Genomic DNA, 21,692 nt, shown 5'->3' with positions numbered 1-21,692 from the left:
GCACTGTGTGTGTTGCAGTGAGAGGCGGGTGGTCCTGCTGGTCGTCCTGGTCTCAGTGCTCGGTGGGATGCGGTGGCGGTCACTACCAACGCACGCGCTCCTGCAACAGCCCCGCCCCCGCTAACGGAGGAGACATCTGCATCGGGCTGCACACCGAAGAGGCTCTGTGCAGCACACACACATGTGATGGTAAGACCTCTCGCCAAAACCTCTGAGTGACTCCCACCCCCTCCGGCCGGGCCACCGGCCCCCCTACCCCAGGTCACCTCCGTCCTGTCGCTCTGATAAATTGCTTCTTTCATCTGCCGCTAATGAAGACAGCAGGTTTTTACATGGATGAAACGATAAACAGTGTCATGCTGAGAAAACAACCTTTGGCTGCGTGGCTCCCTGCTGTTCCTCACCATGGCAACCTCCAGAAAGGTTTGAGCAGACGCCCGACTGCATATGGAAAGCTCACATAATGCTTCTGATCTGATCAAGAGAGAGAGAAATAAAAACAAAGCAGAAATATCTGGATCCCAGCAAGTAAAACACAAACTAATACAGCCATTTTTAAAATTGTCAGAAAAGTTGATTAATTGCTAATTAGTTGATTTTCTCTGGATTAGGATTTCTTCCTATTTTGAACACAAGTAATGTTGCAGTGCGTTGGGGACTGATTCACTCATATGAGCTGATTATAATGGTGAGAGGAGGACGATGCTCTATAATGTGATGTTAGAGGAGGAGATGCTCTATAATGTGATGTTAGAGGAGGGGATGCTCTATAATGTGATGTTAGAGGAGGGGATGCTCTATAATGTGATGTTAGAGGAGGGGATGCTCTATAATGTGATGTTAGAGGAGGAGATGCTCTATAATGTGATGTTAGAGGAGGGGATGCTCTATAATGTGATGTTAGAGGAGGGGATGCTCTATAATGTGATGTTAGAGGAGGGGATGCTCTATAATGTGATGTTAGAGGAGGGGATGCTCTATAATGTGATGTTAGAGGAGGAGATGCTCTATGATGTGATGTTAGAGGAGGAGATGCTCTATAATGTGATGTTAGAGGAGGGGATGCTCTATAATGTGATGTTAGAGGAGGGGATGCTCTATAATGTGATGTTAGAGGAGGACGATGCTCTATAATGTGATGTTAGAGGAGGGGATGCTCTATAATGTGATGTTAGAGGAGGCGATGCTCTATGATGTGATGTTAGAGGAGGAGATGCTCTATAATGTGATGTTAGAGGAGGAGATGCTCTATAATGTGATGTTAGAGGAGGACGGTGCTCTATAATGTGATGTTAGAGGAGGAAGATGCTCTATAATGTGATGTTAGAGGAGGGGATGCTCTATAATGTGATGTTAGAGGAGGACGATGCTCTATAATGTGATGTTAGAGGAGGAGATGCTCTATAATGTGATGTTAGAGGAGGACGGTGCTCTATAATGTGATGTTAGAGGAGGAAGATGCTCTATAATGTGATGTTAGAGGAGGAGATGCTCTATGATGTGATGTTAGAGGAGGGGATGCTCTATAATGTGATGTTAGAGGAGGACGATGCTCTATAATGTGATGTTAGAGGAGGGGATGCTCTATAATGTGATGTTAGAGGAGGAGATGCTCTATGATGTGATGTTAGAGGAGGAGATGCTCTATAATGTGATGTTAGAGGAGGGGATGCTCTATAATGTGATGTTAGAGGAGGAGATGCTCTATGATGTGATGTTAGAGGAGGAGATGCTCTATAATGTGATGTTAGAGGAGGAGATGCTCTATAATGTGATGTTAGAGGAGGACGGTGCTCTATAATGTGATGTTAGAGGAGGAAGATGCTCTATAATGTGATGTTAGAGGAGGGGATGCTCTATAATGTGATGTTAGAGGAGGGCGATGCTCTATAATGTGATGTTAGAGGAGGAGATGCTCTATAATGTGATGTTAGAGGAGGAAGATGCTCTATAATGTGATGTTAGAGGAGGGGATGCTCTATAATGTGATGTTAGAGGAGGACGATGCTCTATAATGTGATGTTAGAGGAGGAGATGCTCTATAATGTGATGTTAGAGGAGGGGATGCTCTATAATGTGATGTTAGAGGAGGGGATGCTCTATAATGTGATGTTAGAGGAGGGGATGCTCTATAATGTGATGTTAGAGGAGGGGATGCTCTATAATGTGATGTTAGAGGAGGAGATGCTCTATGATGTGATGTTAGAGGAGGAGATGCTCTATAATGTGATGTTAGAGGAGGGGATGCTCTATAATGTGATGTTAGAGGAGGAGATGCTCTATAATGTGATGTTAGAGGAGGACGATGCTCTATAATGTGATGTTAGAGGAGGGGATGCTCTATAATGTGATGTTAGAGGAGGCGATGCTCTATGATGTGATGTTAGAGGAGGAGATGCTCTATAATGTGATGTTAGAGGAGGAGATGCTCTATAATGTGATGTTAGAGGAGGACGGTGCTCTATAATGTGATGTTAGAGGAGGAAGATGCTCTATGATGTGATGTTAGAGGAGGGGATGCTCTATAATGTGATGTTAGAGGAGGACGATGCTCTATAATGTGATGTTAGAGGAGGAGATGCTCTATAATGTGATGTTAGAGGAGGACGGTGCTCTATAATGTGATGTTAGAGGAGGAAGATGCTCTATAATGTGATGTTAGAGGAGGAGATGCTCTATGATGTGATGTTAGAGGAGGACGATGCTCTATAATGTGATGTTAGAGGAGGGGATGCTCTATAATGTGATGTTAGAGGAGGGGATGCTCTATAATGTGATGTTAGAGGAGGACGATGCTCTATAATGTGATGTTAGAGGAGGGGATGCTCTATAATGTGATGTTAGAGGAGGAGATGCTCTATGATGTGATGTTAGAGGAGGAGATGCTCTATAATGTGATGTTAGAGGAGGAGATGCTCTATAATGTGATGTTAGAGGAGGACGGTGCTCTATAATGTGATGTTAGAGGAGGAAGATGCTCTATAATGTGATGTTAGAGGAGGGGATGCTCTATAATGTGATGTTAGAGGAGGACGATGCTCTATAATGTGATGTTAGAGGAGGAGATGCTCTATAATGTGATGTTAGAGGAGGACGGTGCTCTATAATGTGATGTTAGAGGAGGAAGATGCTCTATAATGTGATGTTAGAGGAGGGGATGCTCTATAATGTGATGTTAGAGGAGGAAGATGCTCTATAATGTGATGTTAGAGGAGGAGATGCTCTATAATGTGATGTTAGAGGAGGACGGTGCTCTATAATGTGATGTTAGAGGAGGAAGATGCTCTATAATGTGATGTTAGAGGAGGAGATGCTCTATAATGTGATGTTAGAGGAGGGGATGCTCTATGATGTGATGTTAGAGGGGGAGATGCTCTATAATGTGATGTTAGAGGGGGATGCTCTATAATGTGATGTTAGAGGAGGGGGTGCTCTATAATCTGGATGTTAGATGGGGCGATGCTCTATAATCTGATTATATAATCTGGATGTTAGAGGAAGATGCTCTATAATCTGGATGCTAGTGGAGAAAGATGCTCCATAATCTGATGTTAGAGGAGGAAGATGCTCTATCATCTGGATGTTGGGCGGAAGATGCTCTATAATCTGATGTTAGGGGGAAGATGCTCTATAATCTGGATGTTAGATGAGGAAGATGCTCTATATTATGGATGTTAGAGGAGGAAGATGCTCTATAATCTGGATGTTAGAGGAGGAAGATGCTCTATACTGTGATGTTAGAGGAGGAGATGCTCTATACTGTGATGTTCGAGGAGGGGATGCTCTATAATGTGATGCTCGAGGAGGGGATGCTCTATAATCTGGATGTTAGATGGGGATGCTCTATAATGTGATGTTAGAGGAGGGGATGCTCTATAATCTGGATGTTAGATGGGGCGATGCTCTATAATCTGATTATATAATCTGGATGTTAGAGGAAGATGCTCTATAATCTGGATGCTAGTGGAGAAAGATGCTCCATAATCTGATGTTAGAGGAGGAAGATGCTCTATAATCTGGATGTTGGGCGGAAGATGCTCTATAATCTGATGTTAGGGGAAAGATGCTCTATAATCTGGATGTTAGAGGAGGAAGATGCTCTATATTATGGATGTTAGAGGAGGAAGATGCTCTATAATCTGGATGCTAGTAGACATCGGTGCTCTATAATCTGGATGTTAGAGGAGGAGATGCTCTATAATGTGATGTTAGAGGAGGGGATGCTCTATGATGTGATGTTAGAGGAGGAGATGCTCTATAATGTGATGTTAGAGGAGGACGATGCTCTATAATGTGATGTTAGAGGAGGAGATGCTCTATAATGTGATGTTAGAGGAGGACGATGCTCTATAATGTGATGTTAGAGGAGGGGATGCTCTATGATGTGATGTTAGAGGAGGGGATGCTCTATAATGTGATGTTAGAGGAGGACGATGCTCTATAAAGTGATGTTAGAGGAGGAGATGCTCTATAATGTGATGTTAGAGGAGGAGATGCTCTATAATGTGATGTTAGAGGAGGGGATGCTCTATGATGTGATGTTAGAGGAGGGGATGCTCTATAATGTGATGTTAGAGGAGGGGATGCTCTATAATGTGATGTTAGAGGAGGAGATGCTCTATAATGTGATGTTAGAGGAGGGGATGCTCTATAATGTGATGTTAGAGGAGGAGATGCTCTATAATGTGATGTTAGAGGAGGGGATGCTCTATAATGTGATGTTAGAGGAGGGGATGCTCTATGATGTGATGTTAGAGGAGGGGATGCTCTATAATGTGATGTTAGAGGAGGACGATGCTCTATAAAGTGATGTTAGAGGAGGAGATGCTCTATAATGTGATGTTAGAGGAGGAGATGCTCTATAATGTGATGTTAGAGGAGGGGATGCTCTATGATGTGATGTTAGAGGAGGGGATGCTCTATAATGTGATGTTCGAGGAGGGGATGCTCTATAATCTGGATGTTAGATGGGGCAATGCTCTATAATCTGATTATATAATCTGGATGTTAGAGGAAGATGCTCTATAATCTGGATGCTAGGGGAGAAAGATGCTCCATAATCTGATGTTAGAGGAGGAAGATGCTCTATAATCTGGATGTTGGGCGGAAGATGCTCTATAATCTGATGTTAGGGGGAAGATGCTCTATAATCTGGATGTTAGATGAGGAAGATGCTCTATATTATGGATGTTAGAGGAGGGAGATGCTCTATATTATGGATGTTAGAGGAGGCGGAAGATGCTCTATAATCTGGATGTTCGTAGAGAACGGTGCTCTATAATCTGGATGTTAGATGAGGAAGATGCTCTATAATCTGGATGTTGGGCGGAAGATGCTCTATAATCTGATGTTAGAGGAGGAAGATGCTCTATGATCTGGATGTTTGGCGGAAGATGCTCTATAATCTGATGTTAGGGGGAAAGATGCTCTATATTATGGATGTTAGAGGAGGGAGATGCTCTATATTATGGATGTTAGAGGAGGCGGAAGATGCTCTATAATCTGGATGTTCGTAGAGAACGGTGCTCTATAATCTGGATGTTAGAGGAGGAAGATGCTCTATAATCTGGATGTTGGGCGGAAGATGCTCTATAATCTGATGTTAGGGGGAAAGATGCTCTATAATCTGATGTTAGGGGAAAGATGCTCTATAATCGGGATGTTAGAGGGGGAGATGCTCTATATTATGGATGTTAGCGGAGGCGGAAGATGCTCTATAATCTGGATGTTAGTAGAGAACGGTGCTCTATAATCTGGATGTTAGTGGAAGAAGATGCTCTATAATCTTATGTTAGGAGGAAGATGTTCTATAATCTGATGTTAGAGGAGGAAGATGCTCTGTCCAACCCTGGTCCTCCAGGGTCTCTGTCCTGCAGGTTTAGCTCCTCCCAGTTCCAACACACCTGATTCCAATGAGGGGCTCCTTATTGGGCTTTTTCACAACCTTGGTGATGACATCATCATTAGATTCAGGTCTGCTGAAGCAGGGAGGAACTAAAACATGCAGGACAGGGGTTCTTGAGGTCCGGGGTCGGAGACCTCTGCTCTATAGTCTGATGTTAGAGGAGGAAGATGCTCTGTAATCTGTATGTAGTCCACATGGCAGCTGATAAGCTTTTATTTTTATTGTTCATTGAAGGGTTTTCTTGCTTCCTTCAATTGTGATGATTTGTGAGATGTATGAAAAAGCCCACCCACACCTCCCCCTCACTCCACACTGAAACATTCATGAGCTCTGCCTGCTAATCCAGGAGGAGAAGAAAAACCTCCAGTCGCAGAACTCATGAGGCTTCAGCTCCACTCTGATTCCAGGTTTTAATATCAAAACGGCCCTCCGTGTTTTCTTTTCTGATAATAAATAATAAATAATAAATAAATAAAAAATACTGATATTCATCATCTTGGGATGTTTTTTCAAAACTATGCCTGCATGCCGACAGATTATTTCTGCCCGAATTAAATTGTTCCCTTCAAAAGTCTTTTTTTCCTTCTCAGATGCTTTTCAGTTTGAATTAGTCAATCTGTCATTCACAGAGAGAATAACATTCTGCCTCCCTGGTAATTACACACACACACACACACACACACACACACACACACACACACACACACACACACACACACACACACACACACACACACACACACACACACACACACACACACACACACTGTGGTTCTGTTAGCCAGGATGCTAATCAGCGACCTGATCAGGTTAATGTTTCCTGTCTGACTCACACCAACACGTTAGCTCGGCCCGCCGCGAGCAGCCGCGAGCAGCCGCGAGCAGCCGCGCCGCGAGCAGCCGCGAGCAGCCGCGCCGCGAGCAGCCGCGAGCAGCCGCGAGCAGCCGCGCCGCGAGCAGCCGCGAGCAGTCGCGCCGCGAGCAGCCGCGAGCAGCCTCTCCGGCCCGCCATGGGTTCCTGTTATTGACAGGCGGGACGCCGGCCATCCAGCGGGGTCCTCCCGGGCGCTCTGCATGTGTAATTAGAGGCCAGCCGGCTGTCAGTCACTGGGATATTTGATGCCTCTGTCGCGGGTCATTTGATTAAAGTCTCCCCCAGTAATGGAGGACAGCGGGGAGGAGGGCATCGGGGCGGAATACTGATGAGGCCGGACGGGTGACGTGAAGAAATGGGAATAAATGAAGCAATTAAAGCGAAGCTGTAGCGATGCAAAGCTATTAAACAAGCTTGTGGTGGTGTGTTCTGTGTCTAGATGCTTGTGCAGAGAGGAGGGAGCAGATGGAGCAGCCTGGTGGCGAGCGTCAGATTGATAGGAAAGGTAAAGAGGCCTGTCCTTTAGCCTCTCTCTCTCTCTCTCTCTCTCTCTCTCTCTCTCTCTCTCTCTCTCTCTCTCTCTCTCTCTCTCTCTCTCTCGCTCTCTCTCTCTCTCTATCTCTCTCTCTATCACTCTCTCTATCACTCTCTCTCTCTCTCTCTCTCTCTCTCTATCACTCTCTCTATCACTCTCTCTCTCTCTCGCTCTCTCTCTCTCTCGCTCTCTCTCGCTCTCGCTCTCGCTCTCGCTCTCTCTCTCTCTCTCTCTCTCTCTCTCTCTCTCTCTCTCTCTCTCTCTCTCGGGCCAAGGCTGAATAACAAGCTGCTGCTTCTGAATGGAGGCAGCAGCAGGTGCAGGGTGCAGCAGCGGGTGCAGGGTGCAGCAGCGGGTGCAGCAGCGGGTGCAGCAGCGGGTGCAGCAGCGGGTGCAGCAGCGGGTGCAGCAGCGGGTGCAGGGTGCAGCAGCGGGTGCAGCAGTGGGTGCAGGGTGCAGCAGCGGGTGCAGGGTGCAGCAGCGGGTGCAGGGTGCAGCAGCGGGTGCAGCAGCGGGTGCAGCAGCGGGTGCAGGGTGCAGCAGCGGGTGCAGCAGCGGGTGCAGGGTGCAGCAGCGGGTGCAGGGTGCAGGGTGCAGCAGCAGGTGCAGGGTGCAGCAGCGGGTGCAGCAGCGGGTGCAGCAGCGGGTGCAGCAGCGAGGTGCTGGACGTTGGGATGCTTCTTGTTTAGCGGTTTGCTGGCCCGCTGCGGGGAAACAGTACTGAAGCTTTGTCTCTGGAGACAAACATCTCCGCCATGCACTAAACAAACTCTGGCTTTCTACTCCTGCAGTCCCGGTTACGTGTCACTGCTCAGTGTGTCTGGCAGCCTGGGAAGGTTGGCGGCCGCAGGTGGTGGCAGCTTGGGTGGGCGCCGGTTCTCCGATCGGCCTCACGTTGCTCTGCTCTCTGTGTGTAGGTGGCTGGATGGCCTGGTCGCTGTGGTCGGCCTGCGATGACTCCGGCTTGCAGATGAGGAGTCGGGTGTGTGGTGCTCAGGGAAACGTCCCCTGTGTGGGGAACGCCACGCAGCGCAGGGACTGCAATGAGATACCCGGTGAGTCGGTCAACGCTTGAAGTTTGAGGACTGTCGTCGTTCTTCTGCTTTGCCAACGTCACCGAACTCCCTGCATGCTTCGGTCTAGTTTTTATGATGGCGACTGAACTGCAGGAGAAGCGGGGCTGTTAGCATGAAGTCAGTTCTACGTCAGGTCACTGTGCTGCAGCGTGACGGAGGCAAGATCCTCTCTGGACGATGACTCACTGCTTTTTAGTTGTTTGGCTTCGACTGCAACTCTGTTTAAGAAGCGACCACCAATGGGCAGTCACGTCTTACTGCCCGGGTAATGATTACTTTTGTAAGTAACTTGTAAACCTCTAGTAGTTAGATTACTTTTACTTTCTTGCAAGCATTACATACTTACAAGCTTTACTGCATTCCTAAACCATGATTCTGTCTCACAGCGGCACAACAGTCAGTGTAAACAACAGTCAGTGTAAACAACAGACATGGTAAACAACAGTTAGCTTAAACAACAGTGTAAACAACATTCAATGTAAACAACAGACAGTGTAAACAACAGTTAGCTAAAACAACAGTCAGTGTAAACAACAGTCAGTGTAAACAACAGACAGGGTAAACAACAGTTAGCTTAAACAACAGTGTAAACAACAGACAGTGTAAACAACAGTTAGCTAAAACAACAGTCAGTGTAAACAACAGACGGTGTAAACAACAGTTAGCTAAAACAACAGTGTAAACAACAGACAGTGTAAACAACAGTCAGTGTAAACAACAGTCAGTGTAAACAACAATTAGCTAAAACAACATTCAATGTAAACAAAAGCCAGTGTAAATAACAGACAGGGTAAACAACAGACAGGGTAAACAACAGTTAGCTTAAACAACAGTTAGCTAAAACAACAGTCAGTGTAAACAACAGACAGGGTAAACAACAGACAGGGTAAACAACAGTTAGCTTAAACAACAGTTAGCTAAAACAACAGTCAGTGTAAACAACAGTCAGTGTAAACAACAGATGGTGTAAACAACAGTTAGCTTAAACAACAGTTAGCTAAAACAACAGTCAGTGTAAACAACAGACAGGGTAAACAACAGACAGGGTAAACAACAGTTAGCTTAAACAACAGTTAGCTAAAACAACAGTCAGTGTAAACAACAGACAGTCTAAACAACAGTTAGCTTAAACAACAGTTAGCTAAAACAACATTCAGTGTAAACAACAGTCAGTGTAAACAACAGTTAATGTAAACAACAGTCAGTGTAAACAACAGACAGTCTAAACAACAGTTAGCTTAAACAACAGTTAGCTAAAACAACAGTCAGTGTAAACAACAGATGGTGTAAACAACAGTTAGCTAAAACAACAGTTAGCTAAAACAACATTCAGTGTAAACAACAGTCAGTGTAAACAACAGTTAATGTAAACAACAGACAGTGTAAACAACAGTTAGCTAAAACAACATTCAATGTAAACAACAGACAGGGTAAACAACAGACAGTGTAAACAACAGTTAGCTAAAACAACATTCAGTGTAAACAACTGTCAGTGTAAACAACTGTTAGCTAAAACAACAGACAGTGTAAACAACAGTTAGCTAAAACAACAGACAGTGTAAACAACAGTTAATGTAAACAACAGACAGTGTAAACAACATTAAATGTAAACAACAGACAGTGTAAACAACAGTTAGCCAAAACAACAGACAGTGTAAACAACAGTTAGCTAAAACAACATTCAATGTAAACAACAGACAGGGTAAACAACAGACAGTGTAAACAACATTAAATGTAAACAACAGACAGGGTAAACAACAGTTAGCTAAAACAACAGACAGTGTGAACAACAGACAGTGTAAACAACAGTTAGCTAAAACAACATTCAATGTAAACAACAGTCAGTGTAAACAACAGACAGTGTAAACAACAGTTAGCTAAAACAACAGTCAGTGTAAACAACAGTTAATGTAAACAACAGACAGTGTAAACAACAGTTAGCTAAAACAACATTCAATGTAAACAACAGACAGGGTAAACAACAGACAGTGTAAACAACAGTTAGCTAAAACAACATTCAGTGTAAACAACTGTCAATGTAAACAACAGACAGTGTAAACAACAGTTAGCTAAAACAACATTCAGTGTAAACAACAGTCAGTGTAAACAACTGTTAGCTAAAACAACAGACAGTGTAAACAACAGACAGTGTAAACAACAGTTAGCTAAAACAACATTCAGTGTAAACAACTGTCAATGTAAACAACAGACAGTGTAAACAACAGTTAGCTAAAACAACATTCAGTGTAAACAACAGTCAGTGTAAACAACTGTTAGCTAAAACAACAGACAGTGTAAACAACAGACAGTGTAAACAACAGTTAGCTAAAACAACAGACAGTGTGAACAACAGACAGTGTAAACAACATTCAATGTAAACAACAGACAGGGTAAACAACAGACAGTGTAAACAACATTCAATGTAAACAACAGACAGGGTAAACAACAGTTAGCTAAAACAACAGACAGTGTGAACAACAGACAGTGTAAACAACAGTTAGCTAAAACAACAGACAGTGTGAACAACAGACAGTGTAAACAACAGTTAGCCAAAACAGACAGTGTAAACAACAGACAGTGTAAACAACAGTTAGTGTAAACAACAGTTAGCTAAAACACATGTACATGAAAATATATCGATATTTACCACAATAACGATCAGATTTGACGGTTGCCAAACAATAAAAAGATAGAGGAGAGCACGGTTTGCATTTTGCTAGAAATGTCTGTCTGGAGAAATAGTTTGAAAGCAGGTAGAGGATTGGAGAATGTCTGAGAAAACCAACTGTGATGAAGAAAAGCAGAAGAATCAGCAGCTCAGAGGATTGGAGCAGATCCCTGCCATCGGTCACTTTTTAGCTCCAGTTGACTCTTGAGTTCGGTAAAGATGCTTCACACAATCAGACTCTTGGTTAACCCTTTACTGACAGCAGCTCATTGGGATGCAGCTTTTTTATCTTCCTTACTTGGACGTATCCAACGTCTGATGTGCACCTCTTCCCCCGAACCAAACTCACCGGCTTTTCTTCTTTTTCTTTTTCACCGGCTTTTCTTAATTAACCGTAATGAGTCGGCCTGAATCCGATAACCCCACACACACACACACACACACACACACACACACACACACACACACACACACACACACCCCGTCAGGCTCCGAATCCCTAATGAGCGGTGATGAAGGCGATTAATATTAATGGCTTGTCACAACACCCAATCACATCTAATTTTATTGTAAATTCCAATGAGGCGAAGGATGGATTTGCTGAGGTCACTTGTAGAGGAGAAGGACGCCTGCGAGGAAACACGGAGCTCCAACATTAATCAGTTGCTCTGCCATTAAATTCTACTGCGGTGACACGATGAAAAATTTCCATCCTGCAACACCAAGAAGACATTTCAACGTCTCATTGTGTTTCTGCATGTGTCAGCTTCCCCTGATGTGTGTGTGTGTGTGTGTGTGTGTGTGTGTGTGTGTGTGTGTGTGTGTGTGTGTGTGTGTGTGTGTGTGTGTGTGTGTGTGTGTGTGTGTGTGTGTGTGTGTGTGTGTGTGTGTGTGTGTGTGTGTGTGTGTGTGTGTGTGTGTGTGTGTTCCTCTCCTCCTCTCCACAGTCATTCTCCCTGCTTCTGGTTTTGATCAGGACCAACAGTGTGGAGGTAAGTGGATGACCAGCTGCCTCCTCTTCATCTCTCTGTGTGCATGTTACAGATGTTTGGCTTTGTTTCTACCCTCCCCGTGTTTCCACAGATGTTCATGTGCATTTCCATGCATCATATGTTCACTTTATGTCTGTTATATAACAGTTAAAACAATTCATCGCGACCTAACCGCCCAAAAAAGTTGTTTATGGACTCATAACTGCTTGAAGGATTCTACAAAATAAAAGTTTTACAGAAGTTTACATGAATCATTTGAACAATCACAAGTTTAAATTTAGTTTTTATTAGGTTGCTTTCTTAGCTCAGTCTGGTGAACTGAATGAATGGATCTCTTTTTATTCAGGAACCCATTCAATGTGAAAGAATAAAGCTCATTAAGTGTCAGAATGGATCATGTTTCTCTCTCTGAAGGATTATTTTGAGATACTCTGCCTAAACATGAAGACTTAAGTCTTTTCTGTGAGAGGAAAATGACTAAAAAGCATTTTATATCAACTTTATACCAAATGAAATTCATCTGTCCAACTTTCAAAATAAAGATAATGTTGCTTTTAAACTTCTTATAACTTATGAATTTATTTAAATATCTTTTTGCAGTTTTTACCTTTTTCTGAGCTCTTAATTATATATTTTCATTCATCAGTTGTTTTTAGCGCTTTAGCTAATTCAGCCATTGCTATTTTTTATTTGCCATTTTTAGGAGTTTTTCTTTTTCAGCATTTCTTTTTAATCATTCTAAACTGAGCCATTTTATATTTTTAGCAGGTTTGCTATTTAAGCTGTTATTTAACTGTTTAAACCATTTTAGGTTTTTGGGTTTTTTTTATAACATTTTGGTATTTTTATCTGTTTTAGTTCTTTCATCTTTTTGTTGCATTTAGTGCTTTAGCTATTCTAGCCGCTTGTGTTTTTTGGTTTTGCCATTTTAGCCAAAGTACTTTAACTGGTTAGACCATTTCATCCTCGCTCTTAGAATAAAAGAATGGACATGATTTAAGGATACCAGTTGGGACATTTTAGTTTCTGTTTGAATGTTGTTCCAGGCAGAAAAACTAAAAGCTCACTTTCCCAGTTCAGTCTGAACATGAGCAACATGTAGGTGAAGAATGTCATTTGAATGTAAGGAACAATGGCTGTTGGGTCTCTGGAGAAGAGCACATCGGTAGGAAGGAACCAAGCCAAGAAGAGTCTTGTATACTGAGGTCATCCAGTGCGTGAAGCCACTCAGCTCTGTTACAGTTCACAGTGGTGAGCGATGCGACCACAACCGGTGGCAAACCTTAAGGCACAATGATTCACTGTGTTCAAGGGCTGCAGACATTTCGATGAAGCGCTCATATAAAGGGCATCGCCATAGTCGATAAGTGGTCAAAATGGTGCGGACACAAGTCATTTATGGCACTTAGGGAAACACATGATTTGTTAGGAAAATAAAATGTAATCTTGATTTTAAATTGCAATGTGCTCTTTAAAAGACAAAATCAAGATACTTGTAACTACTGACACGTTCTATTTGTTTACCTTGAGTGGTTTTTAGTTCTGGAAGAAATTTACAATGAGTAAAGACCATCACTTTTGTTTTCTCTGTGTTCAAGACAAACTTCAAATTGTGCAGACGAGATTGGAAAATATTGAAAGCAGATTTTAAAAACCCAAACGCCTGAACCAGGGATGAAGAACTACAGTAAATTAAAGCTGCAAGCCTCTGGCCCAATCATGGCCTCTGGCCCAATCATGGCCTCTGGCCCAATCATGGCCTCTGGCCCGTCGGGGCCGGCCCAATCATGGCCTCTGGCCCAATCATGGCCTCTGGCCCAATCATGACCTCTGGCCCATTTAGATATTGATCAAATCTAAATTTTGAAGGTTTTAACAAAGAAGGAAATATATTTTGAAAAAAGTGGGGGACCTTTAGTTTGAAAGCCACTCTAGCTCGTGGCATGAAGGCCACCAGCTAACCCCAACCCTACTCCTAATTTTTCTGGTTTCTAGAGATAAGGATCTACTGTAGTGGGCGTGGATGGTGGGGGTGTTTAGATAAAGCTAAGCAAGCCACTTTCAGCTAGGGTCGGTCCTGTTACCCTAAACCTAGGGTGGGGTCAAAAGAGGGCGGGTCCTGGTTAATTAGCTAGTGATCTGTAACCATATCACCTAAATGTGGCTTTAAATTGTGGGAGGGAAAAATGACAGCATTGTTCTCTCTTGTCAAAAAGGCCATGTATTATAGATTTTCCCCTCATGTGTTACATCGTCTTGTTCGGCAGGTTCTTGTCGCACTTCTGATCTGCTCGTTTTGTCGATCAGAGTCACGGTTTAGCCACAGTCACCACTTGTTCGAGGTGTTCTGTCACAGCTGTTTTTGAGGAGACATCTCGGTTTTCCAATGTATTTGAACAAGAGGGGGGAGGCGGCGGGAGGCGGCGGGAGGCGGCGGGAGGCGGCGGGAGGCGGCGGGAGGCGGCGGGAGGCGGCGGGAGGCGGCGGGATTCAGCAAGCAGAGATTTGACGGCTAATAAAAATGAAACCACTCGACTAATCAAAAAGTTGAACAGAATTATTGAGCAGGAGAGTCTCCAATAATATTTAATGGTACTTTGAAGCCGATACGATATTCACCCTCTGAGGAGATAGCGTTTGCAAATCTTATTTTTAAAGGCAAATTGCGGACTTCCTGTTGGATGTCGGTCTGTGGTATCAGCGTGTGATTTGTAGGTCTTGATGAGACGAACAATAGAGTTTTGGTTTGATCTCTCTACGACATTCCTACAGACCGTGGCCGCCGTTTTAGTGTTTTTAGGTGGCGTGAGAGAGCAAATTTTGAAACTCGGGTTTATTTTTTACATTTCGTAAATTGTTTCGCCAGTCATGATGAGTGTGCCAACTTTGGTGAGCATTTGAGCAAGTTTCGGGGGTCAAATATATTCTCCTTCAAAGGAAATACCGTTTGCATGAGGTCCTTTTTTGGGTGAAAATCTGTTTTGTATGAAGCACGTGATGTTTAGGTCTTGATGAGACGAACAACTGAGTTTTGGTTTGATCTCTCTACGACATTCCTACGGGCTGTGATGGCCGTTTTTGGGTTTCTAGGTGGCGCTAGAGAGCACATTTTGAAACTCTGGGGTTTCATTTTTACATTTCCTTTATTTTTTTGTCAGTCTTGATGAGTGTGCCAAATTAGTTGAGTTTTTAAGCGTGTTTCAGGGTCAAATTTGGGCTCAAAGAGGCGTCAGGAGTCAGAAAACGAAGAAAAAACGATAAACACACGAAATACAATAGGGTCCTGGCCTCCGGGGGTCGAGAGCTCGATTTTTGGGCTCGGTCTCTAATGATAGTGTCATTGGCATAGGCATTAGGTGATTTTACCCTTTCTTTTGCCATTTTTAGCACATTTATCTTTAACTGTTTTAACTTTTTCCTTTTTGAGCGACTTGCACTGGTGGGAGCCCTTCTTGCTCCTAATTTACTACCTTCTCTCTCCAGGTTCAACATGCAGGGAAATCTACCCAAGTTGCAAAGGAAATAAGTCTAGACTCTTCCCTTTCAGATTTTTCTTTGGCTAGATGATCTCCATGTATTCCCTGCAGGGACATGTGGGCAGCTGTATTTGGACTTTAGCATTACGGAGGGGTCGAAGACCCCCAGTTCACTAATGCCACGCTGCCTTCATTTCCCAGCATTCACCTCCATTCACCTGATCGCCACTGGAGTGTCCTGCTTCCTGGGCGCCGGACTGCTGTCCTTCCTCATCTACGTGTACTGTCAACGCTTCCACAAGCCTTCCCAGGAGTCGGCCATCATCCACCCCACCACCCCGAACCACCTCAACTACAAGGGCAACACCACACCAAAGAACGAGAAGTACACGCCCATGGAGTTTAAGGTGAGCGATCCCAGAAATGAGAATAAAACTACTCAGTGTTACAAAAGTACAACAATGTTAAAGATTCAAGGACAACTAATGTGATTCATGTTTTATTTAGAGGTTTTATTCATTCATTTATCTCAATAGCCCACCAACCACAGAAGATGAATTACTGTTCATTTTTATTCCTCCTTACTTTTATGTAAAAACCTCCGGTGGAGGCCTCCAGCCTGTCTGTCTGCACACTGTAGACTTTATGAATGGTGCTCATTAGCTTCCTGAAGCCCCCAACCCTCCCACTGCCATCACTCTGCTGTGCATTCACATTTACAGCAAGTGACACTCCTCACACCACCACTGTGAGGAGTTTAGTTTGGTTTCCTGGCAGCAACAACTTGTGTTGTTTTCCTGCTTGTCTGAAACCATTGAAAGACGAACCATCTTAACTAAGGAGGCGCCGATATTACTTTTTTAAAGGACGAGTACTAACCTTTAGCTACTTGCTGATACCAAGTACCGATACGTGTACTTATTAAATGCCATAAAGCCTAATTTACGCAAAGATACGCGACGGTTATGCATTGCCGGGAATCACCTCCACACTGCTTCTCTGCTCTTTAAATCTGGATTCAATCACAGTGGCCTGTCACAACACTTCTTCTTCACAGATGTTTTTATATATATATATATATATATATATAATGATTATATTAAACTAAATTCAAATCAAATTTACTTTAGAGACTCAAAAATAAGCAAATTGGTAAAGAAAGAAAAAAAAAGGAATGTTAAGGTGTGATTTAAAAACAGGCAGTAAATAGATAAATGAATAAAGCCTGAGTGCGAGCTATCGACTCATCTCATCGTCATATAATTGTTTAAAACTTTGCTTTAAAAGTGGAAAAGGCTGATTGGGTGATTAGCTTCACCAGCCCGGCTCAATTCAAATCCACATAAAAACTTCGAACAATAAAACTCTGATTGAAAAGTGAAAGTTATAAAGAGGAGTTCAGCATCTAACTGGAAGAGTTTTTGATCGCTTTACTTCATGTGGAACAGCACGATCAGTCCTATCGTCATGTTCATCATGGTTTAAAATGTTTTGGGTCATTTCCTACTTTAATTAAATTATTTCTTGATTTTGGGACTGAAATCCAACACGTCTCCCTCTGAAGGTGTTCGGTACATCGAGTGGATTAAGTTAAAAGGGTGGCATGGTGTGACAGTGGTTTGCACTATTGCATCACCGCAAGAGGTTTCCTGGTTTGAACCCAACAATCAAATTCAAAGCTGTGTGGCGAGCGTGTGATTTCAAATGTAAGGAAATGTAGTGAGGTTGAAATGGACCTGAATCTGATGGTTAACGATGTGGAGGTAGCATGTTCTCACCTGGGCCAAACTTAGAATTTGCACATGTCAAAAAATCACCGTGAACAGGGAAAAACAACCTCACTGTGGCAGAGAGGTGAATCAGGTGTGCTGCCTCACCTCGCCCATAAAGGACGAGCCGCCCAGAGACACGGGGTGACAGGGGGGAAGGAACAGACAAAGAAAAGCATGAAAGAGGCAGTTGTGTGTCGTTTTAATTTAAATGGATAAATAATCTAACTTACATAGCGCCTTTTTGCTGACAGCGGCCCCAAAATGCTTTACAGAGCTCATCACATTCACCCATTCACACCCCATTGGAGGCTGCAGCCATGCAAGGCGCTGTCACTCTAATGGGGGCAGGTTGGGGTTCAGACGACCGCTCTACCAACCGAGCTATCTCGCCCCGTTAATTAAAGTATGGTGAACTGCAGTCCTGATTCCGCGCCTCTGTGGGCGAACCCGACGGTGGCATGCTCTACTGCTACGCACACGCACACCTGAGTCCTCGTAAAATGATGATGATTTCATTCCTCGCAGTAATGGTTCCTGGTTTTCTCCAGTCCCTCACAAGTTTCTCACACACTCTCTCACTTCAGTGACCTCTAGTGGTCCCAGATGGTATGAACTGGTATACTTTGGAATATGAGTCACCTGACCAGCCAAATAACTTTTCCATAAGGTGATAGTCTAGAAAATACGGTAATTACTAATAATGAATTCCTAATGATGGAGGTTTTTCATCGTATGTTAGCAGCATTCTGCTGTCATACAGTGACATCTAATGGTCAGAGAGGGTATGTACTGGTATATTTTGACATATAAGTCACTTCTTAATCGCATTAGCATCCTAACACTTGGGAAAAAAGTGGCTTGTACTCAGAAAACTATTGTACCTGGAGTTTATTACTCCAGATTCTTCTCACAACTACAAAAAATGCTTGTTTGGTAAGTTACGACATACGTATGCCCTCGGTGTGTGCGGTTACTATACTTTTTCCTTTGAACTGCCGTGTTCGATTCTCAGAAAAGTTACATCAATCTCTGATGTTCAAAATGTTAGAAATGGAATCCAGAATGTGTCTTATTCAGGTTTTCAAGAAGCTTAGCAACCAGCCACTGACTTATTATTTTCATAGCAATCATTTTCATTCTTTTACTGCTGAGTGATGATACACCAAAAACAAACAAACTTTTGTGTCTTTGCTCATTAACTATTTGCTTAAAAGTGTCGGTTTAATTAACCCTCAGTTATTTTTGTGCTGCACACATCATTTGTCTGAGAATCAACCTAACCACAGCTCCACATCCTTGTTTGTGATCCCCGTCCTCGCTCTTATGGTTCTGGCTGTGCAGACGCGGCGCTGACAGCCGTCGCGGTGTCGAGAGCTCGAACTCATTAGCTTTAATGACCAGAGGGGGGAGGCCAGACTGTGCCGGACGTGCAGCCGATGTCACCGTGTACCGCCGCGGCGCTGCTCGTGCAGTAGGTTCTCCCTCCTCCGGGCCAATTTATATTTCCCAGCGTTGTGTATTTCCCTGACTCTAACCTGATTATCTCCGTGCCTCAGTCCCCAGAGGTGTTCAGATGGATTACATTAGTCTAATGCTTCCCCTGGAAAGAGTTTCACCTTATGTTCGGCTTTTACCAGACACTCAGCAATTGCGTTAGAATAAAATGTGGGTTTTGGACTTGTTTTTATTTAAAAGGGCGCCGATGAATTCCCTCCATCTCATATATTAGAGTATTGAGCATGCTTGACAAGTTCTAAATTAAATTTGTTAAATTGGTTTGCTGTGGGTATAAATAAACTCACACACGCTCACAAGCTATAACCCCAAGGCTACCAGAGGTATTTTATTCACCTGCAGGCAAAAATCACTACTTAGTATTATCTGTAGCTCTAAGAAAGAAATAAAGATACTCTCTCGAATCCTCAAGAGTGTCTGAAAAGAACCAGATATTTTTTCTTCACCCAGCTATTTCTACAAAAGAGTGTCTGTATCCTGAAATACAATAAGCAAATTGCTTCACTTATAACGAAGTGCACTTACATGAAATCTAACAAAATACCTTACAAGAAGGATTGCACTGGGAAACAAGCTGTATTGCTTTGTGTCTCATTGGAAATAGGTTCTTTTCAAGTTAGAAGGTAAGATCACTGTGAGAAGGCAGCTAGCATAGTTTAATATCAAGAATCCTGGTTATACACGCATGCATGGCGAAATGATCGTCTCATTCTACAATGCATTGCCTCAAACAGTATTTGTTGTTTAACCTGAACTGAAGCCCATCCTGGACCATCAAGACAACAGTCAGGAAAGGCTGTGATTGGCCCTTAAACTCATTAAGTTCAGATCATTTTCATGCATGTTACACAATGTTCTGTTGGATCAAAGATATTACGTTTTAGGACAAAAGGCGAAGACTGTATAGAATCTGACACCTCATGATGGGCCTCAGGGCTGGACTTTAGAAATGCATACCATTGACCGATTCGATCAGATTTACCTCTGCTGCTCATCCCACGAATGTCTCTTCCTGACCAATTTAAAAGGCAAATAATCCGGTTTTCCTTGAGTAAAGGATTCATGTTCAACACAAAGAAAATAATTAAGCAAATTTCTTGATATTTCCTGCAAGTTTGTGTTTTTTTTTTTTGTGCGCTGCCGCGTCAAATCATTTATGATTGTGATCCGGAGCGAAGGTTTGATTCCTCCTTTGTCTTCTGCGTTGTCATTCCAGACACTGAACAAAAACAACCTGCTGCCAGATGAAAGGTCCAACTTCTACCCGACGCCTCTGCAGCAGACCAACGTCTACACCACCACCTACTATCCCACGCCCCTTGGCAAGTTCGACTACCAGCCCAACTCCTCCCCTTCGCCGTGCAGGACCTACAACCACAGCAACAACAACAGCTGAGACGCAGCCTCCCACCACCTCCCTCCGGTCCTCTGCCCCCCCCCCCCCCCCCCAAACAGTCGCCGCCCCTGATCCCACGGTGACATAACCGATGCAACGTGAACTGAGATGCTCCTCAGACTGGATTCCTCCGCGCAGCCTCTTCGCTCCACAGTCGACTCTTCTGCATGGGAGGGTTTGTGTTTTCAAGGGCGATTTTGGAACTTTGCCTCCGGGACATATGGACAACAATGAACCCCCCACCTCCACACACACACACACACACACACACACCATCCTGGTGCAGTCTTGAACTTATGCAACCAGTTGTAAGGACCCGTGTGGATCCAGAGAGGTTGCTCCGATCGTACCACCTCTGCACAGGTGCCGAGTCCAACGGGAGCAAAACACACTGAAACACATCTTCAAGTCCGAGTCCCCGTTGCACGCTCTTTCATTACAAAATACATTCTCAGCCTGTAATGAACTTTGAGTCCCTCGGCAACGGGAGCGGTTTGCGGGAAACAAACAGCAGCAAGTCGTTCTGTCCTTGAAACAAAAGCACAGAGAAAGAACAACATCAAAAGAGAGAACTCAACAAAGTCGATGACGAAATAGATTACAGATCGATATCAGCGCAGCTGTTTGAGGCCAAATGCACGCCACCCACTGTTGATATCCCACGTTTGAGAGGAGATAACATCGGAGTTGACTCCAGATTCAGACGGCTGAAGAGGAACTTTCCATTAGTTTGCTTTAGATCGGAGGCCTTTTACATGCAAAGACGTTCGAGGAGAAGTTTGGGAGTCGGCTTCTATTCTGTTTCTATTTCTATTTACCCCCAAAAGAACAATGAAGACTTCTGAAAGGGAATTGATTGATTCTTCAATCGATGCATCGATTCTACTGAGTGCTAAATAGCTCGGTGGTCATATCAAATATGGCCAGTGTGCTGAATAACTGGAGTGGTTTTTTATGATGGTAGAATAAGCTAGTAGAATGGCACTTGTTCCTTTTTTAATGTTTGTTTGTTTTGTTTTATAAAGATAATTGTTTCATGCTCAGACGAGCCGTAGCATAGGAGGAAATATTTTGTTGAGTAAGATGTAACTGATTAATTCTTGTTTCTCTAATATCACTTAGCTGAACATTTGTTTTGATTGTTCCAAATGGTTCATAACCATCTTCATTTCATGAAGTGGACAAATAAAACTATACAAAACAAAACAAAAAAACAATGACTTTCAATAACAGTGTTTTTCACAAAAGAGCAACTAATACAACGTCCATTTGATTCCACCTGAAAAGGAAAAGAAAAAAAGGAAATCTAAATTATGCTCGCTCAGACGTGTGAAAGTCAAAGCGGATGCATGCGTGTGTGGATGTGTGTACATGTAACACATGTACTGTATGCATGAAGGAATGAGGATTACTGTATTTTGTATAATGTAAATGCTTTCATACATATGACTATGAGGTCTGTAAAGATGATTTTCTTTTTATT

General features: G+C 43.3%; 1 protein-coding gene across 1 annotated transcript in view; it reads left to right on the top strand.

Annotated features, from left to right (window-relative positions):
- sema5ba (sema domain, seven thrombospondin repeats (type 1 and type 1-like), transmembrane domain (TM) and short cytoplasmic domain, (semaphorin) 5Ba) overlaps positions 1-20,209 on the top strand; it is a gene marked incomplete at its 3' end in the record, with an annotated part of 276,170 nt that extends 255,961 nt beyond the window's left edge. Inside the window, exons 19-23 of the mRNA XM_080478145.1 lie at positions 19-189; positions 8,232-8,369; positions 12,006-12,050; positions 15,728-15,933; positions 20,030-20,209. Of these exons, the coding sequence (XP_080334271.1) occupies positions 19-189; positions 8,232-8,369; positions 12,006-12,050; positions 15,728-15,933; positions 20,030-20,209 (740 nt within the window). The remainder of the gene's footprint in view (positions 1-18; positions 190-8,231; positions 8,370-12,005; positions 12,051-15,727; positions 15,934-20,029) is intronic.
- Positions 20,210-21,692: the final 1,483 nt, after the last annotated feature.

This window comes from Lipophrys pholis, assembly GCF_963383615.2.
Source record: "Lipophrys pholis genome assembly, chromosome: 13".
In the NCBI taxonomy this organism is placed as follows: domain Eukaryota; kingdom Metazoa; phylum Chordata; class Actinopteri; order Blenniiformes; family Blenniidae; genus Lipophrys; species Lipophrys pholis.
The sequence above is the reverse complement of the archived record's forward strand: the minus strand, read 5'-3'. Positions and strand labels throughout refer to the sequence as shown.